The 27,990-nt window shown below is 33.3% G+C and overlaps 1 protein-coding gene across 1 annotated transcript; it reads left to right on the top strand.

Moving 5' to 3' along the window:
• The first annotated feature begins 273 nt into the window (after positions 1-273).
• Sec63 (translocation protein Sec63) lies at positions 274-26,199 on the top strand. The gene is made up of 13 exons (XM_088236688.1): positions 274-504; positions 756-1,087; positions 4,435-4,605; positions 12,042-12,248; positions 13,727-13,955; positions 14,975-15,268; positions 16,779-16,905; positions 17,524-17,798; positions 18,708-18,840; positions 19,361-19,445; positions 21,355-21,520; positions 23,223-23,344; positions 24,973-26,199. Exons 1-13 carry the CDS (start codon positions 381-383, stop codon positions 25,024-25,026), a joined length of 2,319 nt encoding a protein of 772 aa, XP_088092814.1. The 5' UTR covers positions 274-380; the 3' UTR covers positions 25,027-26,199.
• The last annotated feature ends 1,791 nt before the right edge of the window (positions 26,200-27,990 follow it).

The raw sequence follows: 27,990 nt of genomic DNA, 5'->3' as shown, positions 1-27,990 counted from the left end.
TATTAAACACGATTTGAAATTTTCCTTCCAATATTTTTTTTTCAGAAACCTGCTGCGATTAAATTTCTTTAATATACCTTGTTACACCATCTATCAACCTACGTTACTTTCGAAAATCTTTTATAAAATAGATGTGAAGAACGCCCTTAAAAAACAAAAAGTTTCAAAAAATTGTCACGCGTAGGTACTGTTGACATATATTTTTTTTAGTGTATGTGGCAGCACTAACTGGCCGATTTTTCCACGTCTAGTTTGCAGTCGTCTACGTAGTCTGTGGCCCTTTAACGAGGTTTTTGACAGTTTGTTCACGGTTACATGCATCGATGTTCCGTGGCAGTTATTCGTATATATTATATTTATTATTTTAATTTACAGTAAACATGGGAGGCCAAAAATTTGAGTACGATGAAAGCGGCTCAACGTTCTTTTATTTTCTACTGTCATTTCTAGCGTTAGTCCTCATTCCGGCTACATTTTACTACTGGCCGAGGAAAAGAAAAGAAGGTTTGTTAAAACAAAAATCATATTTATTATCTTGTCCGAACAAAATACTGTGTTTTAGCTATGCTCGAAGACGGCTCCTTAGCACTATGTTTTGAACATGTTTATTAGTGATTTCTTGTTTGACAACTTGCTATTCTAGTTGGAATACTTTTCCTGTAACGGTACTTGTACATAATTATGCTTACTCAAATATGTAAGGTACAAGGTTCTAAGAAATTTATATTACAATGCAGTTATATTTTGTATTACAGATCCAGACAAAAGCTATCAGTCATGTCACTGTCCGGGATGTGCGAAGAAAAAAATATTGTTAGAATCCTCAGAACCCTACAAAGGAATAAAGAATATATTTATAAAGTTTTTCATTATACTCGGCTGGGTTGTTCTCGTGCTGTTGGCGTATAAAGTATCGCAGTTTGACTATGAAATGTCAAATTTCGATCCTTACGAGATCTTGGGTGTCCCCCCCGCTGCCTCTCAAGCGGACATAAAGAAGTCTTACAGAAAACTGTCTCTCATATTGCATCCTGACAAAGAAACTGGAAATGAAAAGGCCTTCATGAAACTCACCAAAGCTTATCAGGTACTATTTTCCTTTCACTTATTTTTCAATTCAAAATGTATTATTTTGATAAATTAAATATTTTGTTACGGAACTTAATAAAAAATGTATAAATCGACTACACTTATATGTAAAATCGTTTTTGTTCGAATTTGACAACGAGGATTTAAAAATAACATATTGTTTGTTTTCTGTGTCACATAGAATAAACATTGACATACTTAATCCCCTAAAATAATGAAAAAATTCAATTTTGTAGCATACGATTATTTATTTATTTTATTTTATTTATTTATTTATTTACACCTTTTATCAAAAATACAATTTTACGTTCACTTTGCCCAGCTAACAAGGGTACATACCCCGTTCCAAGCTAGGCAATTTTTATTTTATTTTTATTTTATTTATTGGGGATATCAACAGTAATACATGTAATACAAATATAACAAATAACATATACAGAGAATAAAACCAATGACAGATATCCACAGAAATACATTAAATACACGTACAATACATACTAGTGTGTTTGTGTGAGTGTAAGTGAGTGAGAGGGTGGGTGTGTGGGTGTTATATTGGAAAGAGGGTGTCAGGTATCGAAAATATAAATATATATAAAATATTAAGAAATAGAGATAAAATTTAATCAAATAAAATAAAACTTTATTATAGAAACTAAGTATAAGACAAAAAAGAATGTTTTAAGACGCGCCTTTTAAATGTTATTTTTTTACAATCAAATGGATCAATAAGGGGAAAGTTCAAATTATATTCACTAGCAAAACGTATAAGTGGAGAGTTCTGGGCATAGTTCGTACGAACTGCTGGCACATGAAATAGAGAGCTCGACGTGTGACGGGTGCGGTAGCCGGGGACATTTAATGATAACTCTGACAAAAGAGCCGGACTATCAAGGCGTCCACTGAGTATGTCATGAAGCACCCCCATGTCCAACAGTAGACGGCGATCTTCTAAAGTAAGCAAGTGGTGTTTTTTGCAGGAAGACATATAATTGAGATCGGTATACCTGCATCTCCAGTTAAGATGTCTAAGAAATGTCCATTGAATTTTCTCAAACTTTTCTTTATGTGTGACATATTGTGGAGACCAAACAGAAGAGGCATACTCGAGCAAACTGCGAACATGAGCAAAGTAGACCATTTTAATACACGCGATATCATTAAATACCTGACATGTACGAAGTACAAAACCAAGGTTTCTATGTGCACGGGTCAGTATGTCAACGAAGTGATTCTCAAATGTAAGTTTGCTATCAAGAATAACACCCAGATCGCGTACGGTATCAACTCTCTGAACAGGTTGGTTTGATAATATATAATGATATGGGATTGGATGTCGACTTCGCGAAAAAGAAATAAGCAAACACTTTGATACATTGACGTTAATACGATTTTTCAAATAGTATTCTGTCAAACGGTTTAGATCATCTTGAAGTTTAAGACAGTCAAGGGGATTCTTAACTTTGAAGTATATTTTTTTATCATCTGCGTACATCAAAAATCTTGCGTTCATAAATACAACATAAATATCATAGAGATACGCATTGTAAAACAATGGTCCCAAATGTGAACCCTGTTACATTACATTCTAATATATGATAATAGTTAACAAATTAATAGAGAGCACAGCTATTAAAATATAAACTTACTCATATACACATTTTGATACATATACATTCACACATACACGTATATACACACATATATGTTTACACACATACACCCATGCGCATACACATACATATATTCATAAAACATAGACAATTTATTTATAATACGAAACTTCACGGTTGCCATCTGTATGTATATGTTAATATTGCAGTTATTATTTTCATAAATCAGTTTTTTGTAGTAGTTTTGTTTCGCTAATCTTATATTATTTTTACACAAATTTCTATATTTCTTATACTCGTATTGAATAATTATATCGCTAGGAATTTTTCTGGCTTTCACATGTAATTTATTCCGTTTGTGAATACTTTGTACTAAAGTACTGGTTATCCATGGAGTGAATTTCACTTTTTTGTGAGAGACATTTTTTGTGGTCGTGTGTTTGTTTATGTATTGAATCAATGTTGTAATGAATGCGTCCATTGCCCTATCCACGTCATTCTCCATAAAAACTTTTTCCCACATTTCGTTTTCTAGATCATTTGTCAAATCAGAGTATATCATTTTTGTAATGCCAGATTTTTTTTCCTTTGTAATGTGAAATTCAGATTTGGTGCATAGGGCAATGGTGTGATGGTCTGTTATATTAGAATGAAAAGTAAAAGTATCGAAACTATATATTCCTTTTGTTATAATATGATCGATAAATGTGTTACTTTGCTCTCTAGTAGTCGTATTTGAAATTAAATGTAGACCTTGTTGGCCGAGAAAACAGGTATATTCATTTGCTTGATGATGTTTATTGTTAATCGTGTTTATGTTGATATCTCCAATAATGATCTGTCTCCTGTGATCTCTCATGTCATTGAGTATAGTCTGAAGGGAGTCGAGAAATGGTTGAATATTAAGAAACAATGGCGACCGATAAATAGCCAGGATTGTCAATTCATTACACATTAGTTTTAGGCAATTAGCTTGAGAAAGTAACATTTCATCCACATTGACAATAAGTCCTTCCTTAACATATACAATTATACCACTGCTTCTATTTATACATTTGATCGAATGATGCTCAATATAGTTTTAAATCGTTTTAGCTTGATAGCACTCATTTATCCAACACTCGGTGAGGATAATTATATCGAATTCATCATTAAAATTATCCAAGAAAGTTAAAAAGTTATCTAAGTTTACTGTACTTCTTATATTTTGGTGAATTATTTTTAATTGTACCCATACCAATCATATACCTTTATTTTTTCAAGGTTATCTATTATTATATTATTATTGTCATACATTTTTTCTAAAAAATAATTATTACTGTCCTCCATAATTAAATATTAAAAAGATATGCGTCACGTTTTTGAGATATTTTTATGTTGGAGAAAATAAATTTATAGTAATTAAAATGTACACAAATATTAATGGTCGTTTGATATGTGTATCTGTGATATGGTCGTTGCCTTGTAAATTTGAATGGCATATAAATTAGTAAAAAATGAATAAATAATGTGTATAAATAATATTGAAAACAAAATGGTTTTACCCAAAGAAAAATGTAAGTTCCATAAAAAAAAATGTAGTACTACAGTAACACATAAAAAATATGATACAATCCCAGTTTAATTAAATATATAAATAATAATAAATGTATATATATAATATTTAAGTTCAAAACATTGTTGATTTGTTGATCGGATAATACACCACATGCATTGTAAGAATTTGATTTTCTAGGCCTTGACCGACGAGGAAGCTCGCAAAAATTGGGAGAAATATGGCAATCCCGATGGACCTGGTGCAATGAGTTTCGGTATAGCTCTTCCCAGTTGGATTGTAGAGAAAGAAAATAGTGTCTGGGTGCTAGGACTTTATGCTCTGGTTTTCATGGTGGCCCTGCCCACTGTTGTAAGTATGAAAATACTTTTTTGAAACAATTATAAAACTGTATAATTCCTCAGAGTAATAATGCATCAACCTATAGAGAAGCCCTATCACTACGTTTTATAGAACGCAAGCAATGTTGGTTAGCAACAAATTGGCGGCCATTTTGTTTTATTTTACAACATACGCATAACAGTTCTATCGGATGCTTTTTTTGCTGTGCTTGGCTTTGTTTGAAAATAATTTGGATATTTACGTTATAATAAATAAACATCGACAATGGTGAATTATGTTTGGTTACAACAGTATGTTTGGTTACAACAGTAGGAGCGTCAAAGGTGTTAAAGGAGTCAGTTTTCACAGGTAATTGATTTAGAATATTTTCCTACGATTTACATCGATTTTTTGGCATTTATTGTCCCGGCACATGTATTATGTTGCTTTAAAACTTTCCTTATATCAACATATTTACTTCAGATACTATTTTTTCTCAATTTAGGGGATAAATTTGTGAATTGCAGTATGTTTACCTTACCGTTGATAATGACAGTTTATTACGGGCAATATTTCGGGGACGCACTAGGCATCCATATAAGTTTGAGTCTTTATCGAGTAGAGGTCGATTCAAATTTTACTCGAAAATAGCAACGTTAACCTTGAAATCGCATCTTAAATGACGTGTCCAAATTTCAGGCCGCTACGACTCGCTGTTTCGGAGATGTGACGGACAAACAAACAAACTCAACACAGGACTTTGGTTCCATGGAGTTGGGATTTATCTATCAATAAATGTAACATAAGTATATTGTGAATAAAATTAATAAATAAATAAAAAAATAAACACACACATGTATTTTCAGTTTTATAAAATAAATATAGGAGAATTATAGAAAAATAAATTGGAATAACCCTGCAATAATAAATACACAGGTAAATATTTCAAAGTATTTACAATGCAAATTAATATCCATTTGGCAATTGTCGACCTAAGTCCGGCCCCATCGTTTTGCTGCGAACTGTAGCTTACTTAATACCCAATAGTCATATAATAGTTTTCCTACATTTGGGCTCCTCTAAAGCTTGGCGCATTATTACTCTAAGTATAATTCAGTTCCTTGGACTGGAAAAAAACTGGAAAGCAAAACATGTTTTGGAAAAAAAAAATGAATGAATTAACCTTCGCTGCCCAATTTTACTAATTCTAACTAAAAATAATTATTTGTCTATGTTTTTTATGCAGACACTGGGAAAAATAATGAAAAAAAAAATATTTAAATTTATTTTTTCAGTTTTTTTATATATTTTAGGTATGTAGACAATATGCTACATTGGACAAAGGTTTAAAAATACATGAAAATGAGGATACCAAAAAAATATTCTGAATATCTTTTAATCTCATTTAAATTTGTTGCAACAGAGAGCAAAAAAAAATTTGAGAAGCGAATATGGAAGTCTAGGCATTTACAGGGCTTATGACCTGTCCTTGGCTAATTTAAGTGGCCACTTCACACACTGTGTAACATTCACCATTCGTCTAGGCATGAATCTCGCCCACATGATAAAGGTTTCAGCTCTTTTACTTCACAAAAGTCAAAATATGGATGGGTTGAGGAAATGTGTATGTTCAAACATAGGCGGAATGGTGAATCTTACACAGTGTGTGAAGTGGTCACTTAAACCAGCCTATGACAGATCATAAGCCCTGTAAATGCCTGGACTTACGTATTCCCTTCTCAAATTTAGATCTTAATAAATCCCTACGGAGGAAATACAGCCTGTTTGCCAACATTTGGACATACTTAAAAGATTGTTGATTAAACTAACTGGTATAAGAATTATAAAAATTGAAAAATTGTTTTCAGGCATTGCCTAGTAGGTGAATCGGTTCAGCCGGATGATTTTCACTCACATGATACAGGTTTCAGCTCTTTTACTTCACAAAAGTCAACAAATGGAAGAGTTGAGGAAATGTGGATGTTTAAACATAGGCAGAATGTTAAATGGTACACAGTGTATAAAGTGGCCACTTAAACCAGCCAATGACAGGTCATAAGCCCTGTAAATTCCTAGACTTCCATAACCCCTTCTTAAAAATGTTTTCCCTCTCTGTTGCAACAATTTAAAATATGAATAACACCCTAAGGAGGAAATCCAGCCAGTCTGCAAGCATTTGGACATACTCAAAACATTGTTGAATTAACTACCTGGTAAAATGAGAAGTATAAAAAATGGGAAATTGTTTTCAGGCATTGCCTAGTAGGTGAATTGGTTCAGCCGGATGAATCTCACCCACATGATAAAGGTTTCAGCTCTTACTTCACAATAGTCAACCGATGGAAGAGTTGAGGAAATGTGGATGTTCAAACATAGGCAAAATGGTGAATGTTACACAGTGTGTGAAGTGGCCACTTAAACCAGCCAATGACAGGTCATAAGCCCTGTGAATGTCTAGACTTCCATATTCCCTTCTCAAAAATGTTTTCCCTGTCAGTTGCAACAAATTTAAATATGAATAACTCCCTAAGGAGGAAATCCAGCCAGTCTGCAAGAATTTGGACACATTATAAACATTTTTTGGATCTTTTAATCTAATAATGAATGTTGCAGAGACAATTGTATCATCAAATACTTTTTTAAATTACGAAGAAATCTCCATTTGAACTTTTGCTAAATTATGCGTTAGACAGAAAGTGTAACTGACTTTTTGTTTCAAATTTGATCAAATAATTTTACCCTGGTGGTGATTTTTTAATATGTGAATCGGCCTCGTGGTGTAATGGTCAGCGCATTTGCCTACCATGCAAGGGGTCTCGGGTTCGATTCCCGGCATGGTTGATATGAAATATTATTTAAAAGGGGGTTTTTACACTAGAATATTTTATATTCCCTCGACTGGTACCTGAAGCGTAAGACTGATCACTTTACATTCATCTAACAAAAATGGTCAAGATAAGATGTTGCGCCTTGAATCCGCAGCCTATAATATGCAGGTTATGTGCAGTTCTGTATGTAGGCGCATTATAAATGTACACTGTATGGTCAACTATAGTTGTATTATATATTAAAATGTGCAACTGTGTGACCAATATTCAAAAGTAGATATATTATTAATAATATGTATTACATTTACATTTTTAGTAATAGTATAAGTTTTGTATGATTAGTTATTTCAGTTTATATATAATTTTTATGTGACAATATTTACAGTAACAATATTATGTGGAAGCCTCTAATTGGACTTTATGATATGTATTTATAATATAATTGTATCTTATAAATTTATAAATGTCTGTTGGCTTTCCAATGAAATAAAATAAGATACGCTGCGATTGGTGTACCGATGCAGTGCCCTATGCACCATTAGGTGCGAAAAGGGAATGATGATAGTGATTTTTTATATGAATTATAAAGGCTTGTATGCATACACTAGTCGCTGAGTGATAAAAATGTTTGAAATCACTATTATATTCCGACTATTGGTATTTAGCAGATCGTCTACATTGGAAAGTGTAGGGTTAATTGACATGGACATTGGTGGCCTCCGTAATGTAATGGCTAAGATACGTGACTCACACACTGAAGGTTCCGGGTTCGATTCCCGGCGAGAACACAAAAATTTAATGTGATTTTTCTCAAGCCTGTATTCACCACTGTAATTCTCCTGGCCTGTTGTGGTGCAAAAAAATCAATGAATCAAAAAACTTTTTTGAATCATAAACTTATTTATAGGTATTTTTGTGTTTACAATTTTTTTTTTTTAGAAAAAAAAAGAGAAATACTTGAGTTTTATTATTTACCCAAATATTTAAATTTTCACACCATTTCCTAAATGTCGTAAATAACGTGCGCTGGAAAAATGGAAATCGAGTTGTGGTAGAGTGGGATTTGAACCTCGGACCTTTCGCCCGTGAGTCCACAATACTACCACGGGACCACAACCCGGAAATTTATTAAAATATGCATATTATCAGTTTTAACAATAACATTTATTTATATGTAAACTTTTGCAAATTGATTCGGTTAATATTAATAATAAGGATGGTACAAGGCATAGTTAATTAAAAATAAATAATTCGTTCCTTTAAACAGGTATTGCCGAAGGAACCGATGGATCCATACAAACATTCTACTATTCCACAACATTTTGTTGCCTATTTGACATACCTTTGGGCATAAGTAGATTTTGAATATAATTATATATCTGTGTTTTTCCAATATTATTATATAAATAAATTAATTTATAGGCAAGTGGTACATAAATCCACAAATTTGGAATAACCGGTACCGATTTCATCGCTTTCGCGTTATCTTTGAGGCCGGTGTCTTTATTATAAAATTAAATGTATGTATATAAAAACAGTAATGATAAATTGTAATTCAAAATTATATAATAGTAATTGAATTTAATTGTATTATTAATATTTAAAGCATGAACTTTGTGGGCAAACATTTTACTAAATGCCATTAAATATTTGTATATAACCACTTTTCTATATCTACCGGTCGAAACCGGTCTTGAAAGACATGCTCGTCTCTTCGTCAGGACACCAATTATACTAGCATGCAAAACTCACTATACCTATGTAAAAATGTAAAACCAACATGCCGATTTGAATCCACGTGTTTTTAGAAGGCAACCTTTACATGCACCGATTACAGTTTATGGAAATTTTGATGTTGTGGGATAAATAGTTGAAAAAATAGGAAGGGGATGAAGGGGGGGGGGGGCGTGAGTTTAATTGGTATAGGGTAAACATTACAATGGAACATTGTATAATGGGCTATATGGAAACGTTGTTTTATTATTGATTAAAGGGACATTATTTTTCATAGCCCTCCTAATGTGAAATATTTCCATATTATTTACTTTTAATCCTTTGTTACTATTTTTATGTAAGATTTTAACTCCTGTATCTTTATTTATTTATTATCATATCACATACATAAAATTATATATTTTTACTAAGTAGCTTTTTACCCGGTTCTACGACACAGTCAAGTAAAATATAAAAAACAGTATTTAATACATAGAAAAAATTAATAAAGGTAGTAGATATAGTAAAAATATAATGAAAAACATAGTAACATACATATTTAAAAACTTAGTAAAAGACATAGTAAATTACGTAGTAAAAACAAAAACAAAGTAAAAGATAAAATAAAAAATATGCATGTACAGTTGAACTTGATTGTTACGTGAAAGATGGGACCGACTGAATATGCTCATTATAAGCATTACTTATTATATCAGAGGAAGGTTTTTTAAATCCAATTGCCATTGCATATTGTCGCTTTTGAAATTTATAATAAATGCTTACAAACATACCGCTTTTTAAATTTCAAATGCAGATAAATAAATATTCATATTTTTTACACACTTCAACCTTTTTCTCGCAACATTATATTTTCAACAACACTCTTTCACAAATTGAAACACTTCTGCTTGTTTTTATTTATTGTTTTATTTTATTTAGTAGTCGTGTTTACAATTCGAGGGTTAGGTTTTAACGTATCCGACATCACCCACTAATAATGTTCATTATGCATTGACCATAGAACATTAATAAAAAAGAAAAACATTGGAAAAAACCCAAAACAAGAATGTCATTCATACAAAAACTACAAAATAGTAAATAAAATTGTTATAAGCTGCTGAGCCCGTACTTACTAAGTTCACAAAGCTTGGCTTTTTTAAATCGCAATTTGTAAAAATTTGGCAATGTTGTCAGCGAAAACTTTATATTATGTTATAGAACCTTTTTCATTTGCTGTTTAATTTAATTATCTAAATCAAACTTTTTTTGTTAGCTAAAAATAATCAAAAATTTTTGGGGAAGTTTGAAACTTCTTGACTAAAATAATCCTTTTTAATTTACTTAGTTGAATTATGAAATAGATTAGTTTACCTGTGCTTATATCAATTTAGGCTTTCCGCTCCTCAGCCACCGTACGGGCTGGGCGTGAAATACAGTTCCTCCCAACCGTAGCTTAAAATTTGAAAATAAGTTGTTAACTGTTAGAAAACATTGAGTTATTGTTTATGAGTCATTAATGTGTAGTCATGTTATAGACAAACGGTGGTAAAAAGTAGACTATTTATTTGATAGCATTGTTTTACACTTTATTCTTTCAAACAATAGTGCACCTGTAACCAAATAGCACAAAGTTTTATATCAGTCCATTAAAACCGTGTAAGAAAGCATCAAATTTTGACTCAAAAGTACTCAAATTTAGCTATCTGGAACATTTACCCCCATAATTAATAAATTACAGCAGTGAAAGTGAACTGACGTTTATTGATAAATGCATAATATTTTAAATACCTACCTTCTAATAACATACAAAATGATAAATCAAACCATACAGTGTACAAGTGAATTGAACAGGAATGTTGCATCTCATAAAACGAAACAGTATGGACTTTGGTCCACACATAAATCGTTGGAAGAATAGGCATCATCCCTCCAGAATCCCCTTCCAGGAAATATCAAGCAGCTAGTAGGCCACATGGCGATGGTATTGACCTACTATCTACAAAAGCTACTCTTCGGACATTTATCTTTATTTTGTTAACCGTAATGTTGAAACAGTGCTTTATTTATTTAGTTTTTTTTATTGCTTACTTCTTGGCTTGAACACATGACAAATTTACTACTATGCTGTATGTTTACAATTTATTTTTTTAAATTTATTGATATCATTTTAAGTTACTAGAACATCTCTCGTCCATGCGCTTTGTAGCTGCACTACGATTGGTAATCTAGCTTCCATATGTAAACGTTATCAACAATATAATACCAAAATTTTGTAAATGGGGTCTAGAATTCCAACCGTCCATGCGCTTAGTAGCTGCAAGACGTTCTGTAATCTTATCTCGTTTTATTAATATTATTTACTTTTTTTCAAATTTCATTAATACACTTAATATCTCAATTGTCAATTTTTCTAATGTGTACTGGGGGCAAGATTTCTTACCATCCATGCGCTCTGTAGCTGCAAGATGTGCTGTAATCAAGCTCCTTTCTGTTATAATTTACATTGATCTTAATTTGAAACTAGGAACTTGAATCTCAACCGTCCATGCGCTCTGTAGCTGCAAGACGTGCTGGGATATTGATTCATTGTACGGCGCCCTTGAAATGATTTTCACAAAAATGGCGCTGTATAAATTATCCAACTATAATAATAGGCAAAATACATTTGTAAAGTTCCCTTAAGATGATTTATAATACAAGTGCTTTTTAAACAAGTGTTATTATTTTGTTTAGAAGACCAACTAGTAAATTTTTAAAGATTTTCTGATCGAAGCCTTGTAAAATTCAATAACTAGTGTACATAAAAATAATGCAATTATTAATATATCAAAATCGTTGATTGATCTTGTTACTGTCTAATAAAGAAGATACACTAAAAGTAAGTTCTTAATCATCACATGATTTGACATAATTATTTATTTGTAGGTTGGAACGTGGTGGTATCGTTCCATCAGATTTTCCGGAGACCAAGTGCTATTGGATACAACACGACTATACGTGTACTTCATTCATAAAACGCCGTCAATGGCGCTAAAGAGAGTGATAATGATCCTGGCTGCAAGTTCTGAATTTGATCGTAAACATAATTCCGAAGTCACTGAAAGAATGTCAGACAACGAAGAAGTGCCCCAGGTATTGAGAATTTAACATTACTTTCATTCTCTAAAAATATTCTGTTGCTCCTTCAATTTTTACCAACAACATTGTTGATTCAGTATTTTTTCTAGTAAGGTTATACAGAAAATAATGTTACTCAGTAAAACTTAGACAAGCGCCGTGGCGCAGTCGGTTAGACGGCTAACCGTGAACCTGCCGCAGCGGATTCGATTCCCTCCAGTTGCAAGAAAGCAATCCAAGATAGGTTTTTTCTCAACTAGTCTGGGTATTGTGGTGTATTTTTCATGACTCCCTTCCATATCCTCTCTTTTCCACCTGCTGACAAGCCTTAGCGGATTATTCCTTTGATAAAAAAAACAATTATAGTTTCTGGATAGATATGTATTTTTAAAGTTATATCATGTTACCAAATATGCACCTATATAGAGGAATGTAGAGGTATATTGATTTTTCTTTGTTTTCACTTTTACATGCATCATATAAAACAAGTACATAAATAACTAAAAATGAACCATCGGCAACCCGCCCGCCTAGGAATTGCTGGAGCAACTTTTAACTTGTCTGGAACTCTAGTCTATACTCGGAAAATGCCGATTATTTAACTTATGTTTAATGCCAGAACTCCTATATGTGAGCGAATCCTCAGCAAAACTTTGAACACCGAAATTCTAAATTAAGATTAAGTGCTTTAGGAGCATATTAGGTATAAAGTGGTTTGATTTCATAACTGACCTTGAAGTCTGAGAACGGACGCAGTAGCCTCCTATAACGAGGGCTTTGAGGGTGCGGCGGTGGACCTGGCTTGGACACGTGCTGCAAATGCCTCAGGAGAGCCGTAACCTTTGTTGCCATCAATGATTATCTTTCTGCTTTCTTCGGTGGAACTAAGGGACGCGGAATTGGCATGGGAGGAGGCGAGAGAACTGGCTAGCAATAGGATCTCCTGGAGGCGTCTGGTGATGCCCACATGCTACAATTAGGAGCAAATGTGGAAAAAGGAAGAATAGAAATACGGTGTTACCGTGTAATATATTCTTGAAGATAGTATTTTGTTTTCCAACAGTGTTTTTGATATACCCAAATCTTTCTAAACGGGTAGGTACTGGATTAAATCCTTGGAAGTATTTCGATAATTCGTAAGAATTTCACGAAGTTTTGGTTTGGTTTTATATCGCTTTTAGTTTAACAGACGGTTTCAGCTAGCAATTGCAATTCTCAACCCAAGTATCGACCTCCCATTGAATTGCTTTAATCTGTAGCTAACTTCTTGGTCAATAATCATAGAATGGTTTTTCTCCCTATGGGCGACTCTAAGGTTTAAACACAGTTTTTTAATGTAGTTGAACAATGTTTATTCATTTTATTTGTTATCTCTTAAATCTTCTAATGGCGGGGCAATCAGCCTTGTAACCGCCTTGATTTAAATATATTCATCTCTACTTAAGTTTCTCCATCTCTGTTGAGAATTTATCTTGAATACTATTTTTTTCCAGCTTCTACGAGAGTTCCCCAACTTGGGAGAGAAGAACAAAGAGCAGCCGCTGTGCCGCGCGTACTCTATCAAGGCCCGTGCTCTCATACATGCCCACTTGACTAGGCTGCCCCTCAACCCCGATACTTTAGAGAAAGACCGCCACCTTATTGTGACCAAAGCCCCCTATCTCATTGTGGAGATGGTGAACTGTGTTAATCAGCTTATTGCATTAGCATATGCCGGAAGAGGTATACATTTGTTCATTTCTCTGGTTCTTTTTTTTTTAAATTTCGGGAACGATTACAGATACAAGTGAGATATTTATAAACACATACTAAACATTACTGCCAGCGATTCTTTATAACTGTCCACAGCATGCAAATGATGTAAAAAATGTAAATTGTAGTTATAAATATAAAATCATTAAAATTTACATATACCAATATAATAAAGCATTTAAATACAGTCGAATTCGATTATAACGATCACAGGAATAGCGAGATCTTGGATGTAACGAGGAAGAAGAAAGCAATAGGACAATTACAGTCGCTACCGAGCGTAATGTCCAGATGATTGAGGAGTTTTTTCTTCCGAAACCTGAAGAAATGTGTCACGGCTCACACGGCACGAACGTCAATGACTCTCTTGCGCGAACACTTCCCCGAATGCCTCATTTCTTTGAGGGGCGATCTTCAGTGGCCAGCATGTTCGCCGGATTCAGCACCCTGCGATTATTTTTTATTAGGAAATCTCAAATCCTCGGTGTGTACCAATTGTTCAAAGACTCTGGGTGAGCTGAAGAACAATATTCGTGCTGCTATTGCCAACATAGACACAGACATACTGGACAGAGTGAACCGAAACTTCCAATTTTGACTCTCCAAATGTATTGACCAGAACAGAAGCCACCTTCAAGATATCATTTTCAAGAAGTCAAGAAATCTGTGTAGTTTAACAATAAGGTTAAAAAATCAATAGGTTTATAGTATCAAAGTTCATGGCATATGCAGTATATTCTATAATAAATACACGGCGGCCTCCGTGGTGTAGTGGTCAAGACGCTTGACTCACGCACGGGAGGTTCCGGGTTGATTCCCGGTGAGAACACAAAAATTAAAATGTGATTTTTCTCAAGCCTGGGTGTTCTTTGATGTATTTCACCACTGTAATTGGGCCTCCTGGCCTGTTGTGGTGCAAAAATAAAATAAAATAAATAAAAATAATCTGTCTATTCCCACAGTTTTAAATACCCGGTGTATGTTTTCAGTTCCCAGATTAGTTTCCATCGAAACAATAGAGAACTGTATGAAGCTGTCCCCGATGGTGGTTCAGGCTCTCTGGGAGTTCAAGTCCCCTCTGCTGCAGCTGCCGCACATCTCAGAAGACAACCTGAAGTTCTTTTCAGGCCGCAAGCGTCTCGTGCAGACCCTCACGCAACTGGCACAGCTCCCAGATGACGAGCGCCGCGTCCTGCTCCGCGGACTGTCGGATCAGCAGTACGACGATCTCATCAACGTTCTCTCCAACATGCCTTACATACACTTTCAAGTCAACACCGAAGGTAACATCAGTTGAATTATTATTATGGATAACTTATATAGCGCCATTTTTGTAATATAATAAATACCTCAAGGGCGCTTTACAAAGTGATTCTATAGATAAATGAATTTAATTGAAGCATTTAAATTTGTAATTTAAAAAAAAAAAAAATATTTTGCATGCTACGAATTTATCCAAATGATTGAGAGAACCAGTGGGTTTTAAGTTTTTTCCGTAATTATTTTTTTATTACTAAATTAGAAAAATTCAATACTAATTTGTGCGTGGTGTAATATCTTCAAATCGTCTTTCTTCAATTATTTACATTGAATATTCTCTTTCAAAAGTCCATGACGCCCAGAAAATATAGTTTATTTACAGTTTGTTCTTTAAGAAGAAATTCAAAATCTTAAACACCACAATAATAAAATAAAAAATTAATAAATAAATATCATTATGGTTTTTGATTGACTTGGATTTCGTAGTTAGGCTTGACATTTGTTTAGTTTTACTAATACTAATACGAATAACGTATAAGTATTTGTAATTGCACATGCACACACAACTTGTTCATAAATGTACGCAGAAATGTGGCGCGGTCAAAAAATAAACGATGGAATAAGCTTAGTATAGTTATACTAAGTCGTAAATATTTTTATAAGTACTCTTTTTCTTACACCGGATATAGGAAAGGAAATCTAATAAGTAAGACTCTAAGTGTAAAATCTGCTGGCGGACATTCTGTATAATGAAGAGGGGCAATATAATATGATTATAATATTATTACTTAATTATTATATTCACAGATATTTTCAATAGAATTATGATTGGCATATTTAAAAATGTTGTATGTGTTTTTAAAACAAATAGTTTTTTTTGTTTATGGTTGGGAATCATTAAGCTTCTACATATTTAAAAACATTGATACATTAAATGTGTTGATTTATTTATTTTATTTTTTTCCATTATAAACAAATATTAGTAATAAAAATAATGTGACCTCACTGGGGTTACCCGTGCCAAGGACACTTACCAATATACTTTTAAAAATATTTTTACATATGTGAGAATACACAAAGAAGACTTAATGTACAGAGATAATTAACATAATATTCAGACAGTTTTAAACACCACGTATATAAGTTTATATTTAATTTATGTACACCTTTATTATTTATATTATAAAACGTACAATAAAAGAACAAAAACATAACATAAACTATACATTTGTGGAGCAGTAATATTGGTTTGGGCAAATGAGACAATCCATTTTACTTCTACCCAGCTCCACTATCCATTTTTTATTGTTTTTTTAAACATTTTCTCATTTCTAATTGTTTTAATTGACAGTGGAATTGGGTTATAGATTTTATTTGCATAATACTCAAAATCCATTTGTCCGAAAGTGGTATTAGTTTGCATTTTTTAAAGTTGTATTTGTGTTGAGGATCTAGTGATTGTACTATTTGTGTGTGTTGTATTGTTGGGATTATGTCTTTCATTTGAGTAAGAATAGTTTGTTATTGTTCTAGTGATTGATGATGAAAATTCAGCAGTAGTGACAGCCGGAGCCATTGTGACCGTGACAATATTCCTGAGAAGATCTTGTATGAAAGATGTGTTTGGAAAAACTAGTGTCAAAGAGCAGCAACAACTCAAGTAAGTCAATAGCATTACACCATCTTTTCTCCTACATACTAATCAATACCTAATACCTGCGCATCTACAGTGTTTCCAGAGCATACTGCAAACACCCTGGGAGAATTTTCTCATAGCCTTAAAGATCATCTTTTTAAATCTTTCACAAAGTGCTTAGCTTTTAAAAAAATATTTTTTTTAGTGTGTGAATACTTCGTGTTCCAATCCAAGGTTATGAAGAACTTTACTTTGTGTACGGTTGACATAACGCTACGTTTCCCCCCTTTCGACAACCACACTAAGCAGTGTATAGGATGTGTTCATCGTAGTGTATCGTAGTGTATAACGTATCTTTGTATCGTAGGTATAACTAGGTGCTCAAATTTTATTTGTAACAACTATCTAAATAAATACATTACATTTATCATGTGAGGGTCTTACCCCTACCTTAGTGAGCAATCTTACAATGCAGGTATCTTAGATGGTGGATGGTATGGTACCTAAATTGTAAGATCGCTCATTGTACCAACTAATCAATCCCGATGCCCTTATCACTACACTATAAGAACGACGAACAATTCACTTTGGGACGAATTTCATTTCATTTTATAAAATAATGTTGACATCGTCTATTTTCAGGGAGTCTGATGAGATACTTGAAGATGGAGAAAAGCCAGCTACTGCAGTTGATGAAAAGAAGAAAGATTCATCTTATAAAAAACCTGTTTGGATGAAGCAACCAAAAAAATCTTCGTCCTCTAAAAAAACCAAAAAGCCACAAACAAAACAACAATCAAAAGATAATAAAAGTGCCGCTGCTGCCAAAAGTCAGACTACTCCAGCCACTACGGCCGCTACTTCACCTAATGGAGTCCCTAAGAAGGCTCCCAAAACCTCCTCGGAGGATAAAGCCGGTATGTATTTATTCGACAATCTTTATATACGGTTGAACTGGAAATGAATTACTCTTTCAAACTTTAGTTTATGGTTTTCTCCATAAATTTATTTGCTTACTTGTCAGACATACCGAACAAAAATACTGTCAACAATTACGCACAAAATCTTCAATAGGCGGAGGAGGAGGCGATATTTTTATTCACACAGTAGGACCTAGATTGAGATCTTTTTTACCTTGACATTCGATAGCAGTTCTCTACTGGCTCTGGCTCCCTGAAGTACTTGAGTATTGAACATATCGGTCCACGGTATACGGAGAATACTTCGGTGTAAGCACATTTCGAATGCTTCCAGCTAATTCAATACATTCTCCTTCAGACTTCACCTTTCTCAGCCATATAAGAGGAACGACATATCGAGCTTCAAGTCTCTCATTTTATTAAACATGCTGCCTCAATTCTGTATTTTACTTCAATATCCGGCTCAAGTGTTTTTATAATACGGCCAAGGTATTTGCACTTGTCCACTTTTTCGGCATTCACTCCTTTTGACTGTAGAAATCAGCCAGAATAATCAAGTCGCCCCTATGTCATCCTTTTGGTTTTAGCAACATTAATCTTTAAATCCAACTCCTCTCCAGTCACATCAATTTTATTTAGGAGTTCTTGAAGATCCGGTATACTTTCTGCTAGTAATTTTGTTAGCAATTACTGTGCATAGTACGCCATTCATTTTGTTGCCCGCAATCACTCTCCTTTCAACATCTTTTTCTACTCTTCCATCTCCCAAATACACGCTTCCCAGATACACAAGTTCTTCTAACTGTTCAAGACATTTGTTGTTTACATTTATTATGCAATCAGTAACCTCACTTCCCCTTTCAAATACCATCACTTTTGTTATTATATAATAATTTTTCCTTGCAGATGACTCTGATGTGTCAGATTTATCAGATAATGAGGGAGGAAATGGAACAGAGGGTTCTAGAAGAGATTCAGAGACTGAAGATAACGACAAGAAGTCGGATGGAGCTGAAGATGATGAAGCAGAATGGGACAAGTATGTAATCTTTACAGTGACGTATTACAACTCAATTTAGCCACACAACACTTGCAGCTGACGTGCTTCCAGCGTTGTATTGCGGTTCCGCTGTTGTCACAGGAGCACCGCCACGTCTCAGTGGAGTCTCGGTGACCCGGTTGAGTCTCGTCGAGGCCTGAAATGTCCTCAGAAGTGCCTCTTACTTCAGGTCGGAGGGTCTAATCGCCATAGTTAGGAATCTGTAGGGAAAGTCGTCCAAAATCCAAGTCCAGGGGGAAGCGAGGGTCTCAAGCTAAACTAAGTGAAGTCGGATAGAAAGTAGAGATGCCAAACCACGGTTACCACCATGTTCACCTCCAGTTTGAAAATGCTCATTAAAAAGTTAATTTAATAATTTGTCAATTAAATGAGATGCATAAAAATACATCACAGCAATCTTACAGTGCCCTATGCGCCATTATGTGCAGATTAAAGTAAGGGAAGGGAGGAAGTTATTTAAAATATTTATATGAATACTACATACATAAAATGTTTTTAGATTCCAACAGAGGATTCAAAAGAAAGAGAGACTGGAAGGAAAATCGAAAATCTCACACCCAGTACATTGTCCGTTTTACCCAGAGGTAACCTTTTTATTTATTTAAGATTTTTTTATTATTTTTAAATAAAATGGCGTTGCATTATAAATTTGATGCTTTTGCCAATATCATGTTGAATTATTATATAAACAAACTGGTTCGCAGTACGCAACCAGCAACTGGGCCCAACCGTCGGGTCTGCAAGCAACACAAACATAGGTAAGTCTAACAGTTCCGGGAAAGCTCTCTCCTTTCTCGTTTTAAAACTAAAAAGGAGAATCCCTCCACCAAACGATCAATCCTCCACCCATACTTGTTTAATGTATTCAATTTTATTGATATATTTTATTCATTCATTTAAATTCCTATATGTAATTTAGTCAATATTAACATCAAAATTAAACGAGTCTATACAGTATTAAACACATAAGTTGGTTAGTGTTCCATCATTTAGCGATACTATAGAGATGAAAGATGGCTTAATATGATATGTCCTTTTTTAGGCATATTGAATTAAATGTGTATATTATTTGTCACCGGATTATTCAGCGTTTTGTGTAAACACGCTTTGATGAAAAACAAATCCTGCATAAACAAATGTTCAATGCATCTACTGACACTAGAATGGAAGTACCTACTACGGGAAATTTGATATAATAAAAAAAATTTACATGTGATAAAAATTTGAGCATTTAATTGTACGGTGAAGTTTCGCTGGAAATGTACGTCACAAATGTAAGTTCTGTAGAATCAACCAATCAATTACAATTAATGGATTTCCGGCAGCCATTATTTTTATGCTACAGGCATAGAATTAAGAATAGTCCAGAAACCGCATACGCACATCAAACAGAAGGTGACTAAACTACTCATAAATGAGTAGGTTTACGTTTTGACCCATTAGTTTCTTTGTAGACGTCACTCAGTACGCAACTCCTGATTTGAATTCAACTATACCGTTTTCCGCACCTCAAAACGTAACCGATTTTGTTAGTTTCTCGGTATGTTTTGCGTTTTTCAAAAATAGTTATTTTTGTATACCGTGCGCCCAAAGACAGCAGATAAAACTGTGCTTTTTTACGGATTTGGATGGTTCTAGTTCCCATAATAAACCATTTTTTTTAAAACAAAACAATGTAGGGACACGCCAATTGTAAATGTTTACAATGTGTAAAAAAGAGCTCTGCGCTGGTTTGGACATGTAGAGCGAATGAACAACGAAATAACAGCTAAAAATATTTTGACCTATTAGGTCGTATATATAATAAATAAATAAATTATGTAAATTGCTCCATCTGCAAATGTATTCGATACTTTATTAAGTTAGTTCATTACATCTTAGGAATTAATACAAACTTAATGTAGTATTAACTTAATCTTTTGCAGGAGAGAGCTTAAAAAATGTTTTCATCACATATTTGTTTATTAATTATTAACCTTTACGTCTTTAAATTATCTGTCTTTGTATACATTTTTTGTTTTTTTTTTTTATGTTTAAAGATAAAGATCATATCGCTGGTTAATTACTGCAACTAGGTTACTTAAAAATCAGCATTTGTGAGATACCCACTAAAAACACTTTTTTTATCCTCCTCCAATCTCCATAAATGCTTCAATTAGACAAGTCATGCATTCAAATCATTGTAAAAAATAAACAAAATACCCATCTCTGAAAGGCACTGTAATGGTACGCCAATCATAGCGTATCTCAATATTTTTTTGCTCAATATCTTATGCTGAAGTTGCCGCATTCGAAGACAACAAAAGCAGCGTAAAAAAATATTTTTAAATAAATATTTTATGTCATTTATATCAGGATATGGAACCCGAGACCTCTCGCAATTGTAAGCAAACACGCTAACCACTAGACCTCTGATACAGAGTCCCCTACACTACCGAGAGAGCGAAACCCGACTCAAATATTGAAATAATAATGTGGTTTTGTTATTTACAGGACAAGCAGGAGTACTGGTGGACATACATATGTGACCGTAAGTCACATTCTCTACTCACAGCACCGAGTCACATCACCAACCTGGTGGATTCCCAGGAAGTGCAACTGAGGTTCACAGCTCCCCGCTGGCCAGGAGTCTACACCCTCACAGTCTGCTTAAGATCAGGTAAGGAGCAGCAAATAGCGCATAATTAAACACACGATGGAATAAATATTCTGTTTTTTAAATGAAGTAGCATAAACACCAATTTTTATTGCACAGTATTTGTTTCTATTATTAGGTGTACAACTCTGCATCTGCCGTTTTTCTGTAGATGGCTTTAGCGTTAAGTAGTGGTCGAAATCATACACGTCATGCAATAAATCTGTCAACATAATTTAATAGAAAAATTAGTCGATTTGTGTCTGCATCATAAAGCTATTCTCAATTGAAAATGTCAGTGTACGAGCCAAATTCTCATAATTTTTCTTGTCGGTTTTAATTTTCCGCTCCAATATGAAGAAATCTGCGGCTGAGACTCATCGAATGCTCTCAAATACTTATGGTGAAGCCGCTATTAGTGAAAGAATGTGTCGTGAGTGGTTTTAACGCTTTAAGAATGGTGATTTTCACGTTGAAAACCGCCAAAGCGGTGGAGGAGAGAAGATAAAGAATTGGAGGCAACACTTTATGAAGACTCTTGTCAAAGTCAAGAAGAATTGGCACGATCGACAGTGTCTCCAAGAGCAATTTCAAAATGCTTCAAAACCATGAGAAGGATTCTGAAGCTAGGAAATTGGGAGCCTTACATGTTGAAAACGAGAGATATTGACCAGCGTTTGTTTGCTTGTTAACAGTTGCTTGAAAGGCAAAGACAGAAGGAATTTCTTCATCGCATTGTGTCAATCATGGGGATTTTCCGGCCATACTTCCACGTTGACGGCCAAACCCAATATTTACGGCTCTAAAGTCATGCTCTGTATTTGGTGGGACCAGCTCGGCGTAGTGTATTATGAGCTGTTAAAACGGAATGAAACAATCACTATAGTCTAACCAAAATAAGCTAGCTAACTTTTTAAATACGTCTTTGATGCACAGAAAAAATATAGATTTTAGTTCTTGTACAATTCAAATTCACTTTTTAACATGACGCCCTAGCACTAGCCAAATGAAATTTTCAACGTTACTTCTCCATAAATAAAATTAGTTCTTTCTTAAGGTTGCAGAAAATTTTTATGTAAAAAATTTTTTTAGAGCCCTTAAAAGTTAGTTGAAAAATTAAGTTTGCAGTTTTTTTGGAAAGATTATTTTTTATTTGCAATTAAATCAAATAACGACTCAAAACTGTGTTGCAGGATAAAAGGCCTACTATTGAGCTACTTGGAAAAAAAATACAACCATAGACTTAATAGTTTGGCTACACTTGGGACATCCTGAATATTGCGGAACATACATGAGGGTTAAATCGATAGGCATTGAGGTCCCCGATAGCTCTGCCACCGACGATCCACCCTCCCAGTTACAGGCTGTATAATAAATCGCCAGCATACAACAAGATAACTCAAGCCTGAGTAAAAGTCTGTGTTATATGTTATAGAACATTCCACTTCAAATACTTTTTATAAGTATGTGGTTAGGACAACAATACAATGTCATAATTATCTCCAGGGATACAATCCATTCGGGAAACTTCTGCCCTCCTTCCTGTCTCCCTCCAGTTCCCGCTGCCTAAGGATGAGCCGTTCTCTCCACAAAATCCAACCACCTCAGTTAAAGTCTCCCGACACTTCGTCGTTCCATTGGTTAGCTATATAGGAGCGTCGGATATCCTCCATCCTTACGGCAAGGCCTGCCCAGCAAAATAATACAATGTGTTTTATTATTCCAGATTCTTATTTAGGTATGGATCAACAACAAGATATTAAGTTAGATGTGCATGAGGCTCCCGTTGTGCCAACTGACCATCCACAGTGGGATATTAGTGATTCTGAAAGTGATCACCAGGCACAGGTACTTCATTGTATACATATTTTTTATCAATCTGTCTTATACACCACATGTATTCCTAATGAGGAAGTTCAGTGTCTTTTTTATTTGTTAATAGGCTATTAAACTAAGCTAAAAAAAATATTTTTATATTTATCTTATCAGCGCTAAGCCAACCGGATATCCTTCACAGCTCTCTTATCATTGGTTGGTTCTTATGAACCAGTGAAGTCTATCAAAGTAGTGCGTTTTTATTGAAATATTTTTTATTATTATTTTCGTACATTTTCAAGAAATTTTGTAGTACAATTTAAGGCTCTAATTTTCTAAAAGACCACTAAAAGAATGCTTATTTTGAAATACTTTCTGGTGCCTAACTAGTTACATAGGCACTTCAACTAATATAATATTTTATGCGACGTTGGATAAATTATTTACTAAAGTTTAAAATATACATATTTTGAATTACTCGAAATAAAGACGTTACGCACCCTGTCGGACGAATGGGACATGACGTTTTGACTCCAAATTCGTACGCAATGTTCATTTGAAGCGCAGTCAGCAGGCATAATGCCGACTTCAAGCTGTTTTGTATGTGCCCATTTTTCAACCCAAAAATGGTCATAAGCCCTGTAAATGCCTAGACTTCCATATTCACTTCTTGAAGATATTCTCCATCCCTGTTGTAATTTATTAATCTTAATGACTCCCGAGGGGGTGAAATCCAGTATTTTGTCTACAAACATATGGCCACACTCAAATATTGTAGCAAAAATTGGAAATGAAAACATTTAATACATTGATTATTATTATTATTACATGATTATATCATTAGTTTATTTTATTATTTATTTTTATGTTATGTAGGTGCATATAATATGTATTTGTATGTTAGTTTTGAATCCACGTATGCGTATTGTCATACCTACCTTGTTTTATTGTTGACATTACATTGTATTCACTGCATTTGTGGTTGCCTATCGTATTGTTTGGGACTCGTTGCACATTATTGATTCAGTGTGTATCAATCAAATTTCAAAATAAAATGTTTTTTTTTCAGAATAAGGTTTTGATATTTACCATACTTTTAATAAATACAATTTATAACATTTCTTGACTTAAATATTTACAAAAAGGTTTCAAAAGTAGCTATAAACTTTTTTTTTATAATCAAATTTCTAACCAAGCTCTTTCCTGTACCCTTTACAATATAATTACAAGTTTTAAATAATTATTTTTTAAATACTTGCGTACCCACACACACGCACCTTCTCCCTCATTCATTCACACATGAATACAAATGTCACACATGAATACAAATGTCACACATGAATACAAATGTCACACACATACAATTACGTAAACTCTTTTCTTATATATTATTAGGTTAATAGTGGATTTTTAAATTGGCTCTAGTATTATCAATATATTTCTACATATTTTTTTATGTAATAGCTGTAAAAATCATAAATAAAATAATATTGATAAATAAAAGAATTGAAAATTTTCTCTCTATTTACTATATTTTTTAAATTATTCCTGACTTGTGAAAAAACCCTATTATTTAAAATGTTCTTGTTTATTTATGTATTGGATTTTTTAATTTAAAAAAATAATTATATTTATATAACGTTTCTTTAAACTTGTTTCAGGATGGCAATGAAAGTGAATTCACTACAGACGACGAAGCCGATGAAGATGATTAGACGAAATTGCATCCAGTGATGTCTAAACTATGTATAGATATGAAATGTGTTTTAGTCAATCTTTTTGTACCTTTAACTGTTTACATTCAGTTCACTTATTACAAACTGGAATATAAATTTTATCTTTTGGTTACATCCCCTGCTCGTGTTTTGTCACCTTTTGAGTGATTGGTTTTATTTTAAATTGTGTAATTTGTGAACCAATAAAGCATGATGTATATATTGTATACCGCTGGATTAAAACTAGTCCCAACAGTAAAAAATGAATCATTGATGTATAACATATGTGTACTCATTCACCCTCGCGACTACTCAGGCGTACATTATCAGAAATATATGCAAGAACTCAAGAAATTTGCGTTTCGCTATCGCTTATTGATAGCCTGAGTAAGCCAGGTATGCCCGTTGTAAATTTTTATATTTGTTGTAAGATAATGTTTCAACAAAGAATAATATTTTTACAATTTAAGATGCCAAATCGGGGTAGGAACAGAATATCTTTCTAATGTGCGTATTTATAAATTATATATGTATGTGCATATACAGTTTAAATCACCAGTTTCCAACCAGCGGGGGCGTAGAATTGAGAAAATAATCTCCACTGTGCACTGACTACTATGAAGCTAAGGATTCGCCAATCGATTTAAAAAGTGCAGCCGCAGTGCTCTCACTAACTGTAATGATGAACTTTTGCTAGTGGATTATTTATCTGTCATTTGATTACAAATAAACACGCCCATTATTGTTTTAATCGTTTGTTTAATTTACTTTAAATTGAGAATTACCGGGTGGGGAGGGGTGTTGTGATTTTAGGAGAAAATTGGGTGAGGCGTGCACGGTAAAAGATTGAGAACCACTGGTGTAAATTAAACTTACATATTTCAATGGATTTCAAAACACATTAAACATCTGATTCACGGTTAATATTGCATAATTTATTATAAAATATCCATATTTATATGAATTTGTTATTTTTATTATACTCATTACAATCAAACTATAAGCAATCGCGATGAGAAACTTTTATCGCGTCAGTTATTACTGACAAGTGCGGCCATTATGCAACTGATGTTCTTACCTCCTAAACTCACAAAAAAATATTACAATTCACCAGTCTTGAAGGTGCCTACTTAGGTGAGAGCGCTCATTGGTCAATAAACAAAAAAAAAGAAATTTTATCGGTATGTTTATCAATATTGTTAACAACAATTATTAATCTTAAAATCGTAATGTATAAATATACCGAATTTTGCTCGGTCATATGTATTTTTTTTAATGAATTATTTATTGTGTTATGATTGGTTGTTTAAGTATTAAATATCATTGGTACTAGGTTTATTTTGTTTGTTATGCTGATATAATATGGTCCAATAAATGGTACACGTTGCCCAAGAATCCAACACAAAAATAGTCTTTCTATTTGAACCAAATATGGAAATACTTAAATGAGTAATGGAAATAGGGATAGTGTGTAATTTTATAGTTTCCTTTTCGTTATGTTAATTCAACAGTTAACAAAAAATAAACACGAATCTTCGAGTTCAAAATGTAATTTCAACACTAATTATAGTGTGATATTAATATTCTAGTGTGCCCACTCGCACAAACAAAATTTTTATGTTTATTTGGTTCACCGACAGGCGTTACATAGCAGGGGCGAATCGTGTATAGAAGTGATTATTTACCAGCTTACCATTATATTATATTATTCGCAGCTTACCATTATATTTGACTATCCATAATAATGTTTTACGGTGACTTAATTTACAGAAAAACAAACAAATAATTACTATTTCCTTTCAATCATTGACACCATTTGTATGTTTCTCCAAATATAAATAGAAATTAAAATTAAACACGCCCAGCACCAGCAATGAGCCAAGGATCTAGCAGATTACTACAGCTTATTTCTTCATACAAATAAGTGTATTATATTTTAAACATATTAAACCTAGTAGGGGGATTTTTCTCCTATATGAAACTTGCAGATTACACAAATCCTTTCTCGATTTGGAAAACAGTATTTCAAACATTATTTCTTAAGGACTATTTTTCTTTGAGGTGACACTTTTGACATATGACTCGCAACACATGTGACGCTCGACGCGGCCGTTTTTGGCACTATTCATTTCTAGAACAAATCGGCCAGTTGAAATTTCAATCGTAATGAGAATACCTAATAGTGACCAAATTATAAACTAATGTGTTACACAGAACCACACAAAAAATAGCAATATATAGTATATTGTGTACCTACTATGAAGGTAGAAATTTTTTTATAGCTTACCTGTACATAAAATCACCGTTCGCCACTGTTACATAGGCTAATTAATCATTCAAATGCACTGTACATGAATATAAAATATTGTACTGCTTCTTGTTATCTCACCGAAAACACTAAATTCTAACTTTAATTGCAGCAAATTATTTATATTTATTCCTTCCTAAAATCTCGTGTTTGGAAATCGATCAAAATATTTTTTTTAATGTTACATCTTCTGGAGGAATAAAAACAATATATCAAAAGGTAAAATACAGATTGCCTTATCCCTACTGACTATGAAAATATCAACGTACCTACACATGCCTATGCACAATAGCCAATAAAAGAAATTGTATACGAAATTATACAACTCATGGTATCATTTATTGCACCATCTAATATCAGCTTTATTTTAGTGCATTGATAGTATATTTTTAGTTGACCCACTTCTAGAATCTCACTTATTTTATGTTTTAATTGTGATTAATGATTTAAAAATGTTTGTGAGTTTACGTAATAATTTTACTATAAAACACTATTAAATAAAAATCAGATTCAAATTAAATAACTTTCTTAAATAAGTGTTTGAAAACAATGATATTTTATTTTCATTATACTGAATAACATAATTAACTTAAGTTAGAGCTTCAAATAATATTTTTTTGGATAAAAATATAAATATATTATGTGTACAAATAAAT

Source organism: Micrasema longulum, unplaced genomic scaffold, assembly GCF_059751315.1.
Source record: "Micrasema longulum isolate JH-2025_06_02 unplaced genomic scaffold, ASM5975131v1 h1tg001594l, whole genome shotgun sequence".
NCBI lineage: Eukaryota > Metazoa > Arthropoda > Insecta > Trichoptera > Brachycentridae > Micrasema > Micrasema longulum.
This window is presented reverse-complemented; position numbering and strand designations above follow the sequence as displayed.

Excerpts from the sequence above, each read along its gene's own strand:
- Sec63 (XM_088236688.1), top strand. The coding sequence starts at position 381 with ATGGGAGGCCAAAAATTTGAGTACGATGAAAGCGGCTCAACGTTCTTT. Across the intron at positions 16,906-17,523 it reads AAAGAGCAGCAACAACTCAA|GGAGTCTGATGAGATACTTG; the intron begins GTAAGTCAATAG and ends GTCTATTTTCAG. Across the intron at positions 23,345-24,972 it reads AAAGTGATCACCAGGCACAG|GATGGCAATGAAAGTGAATT; the intron begins GTACTTCATTGT and ends AACTTGTTTCAG.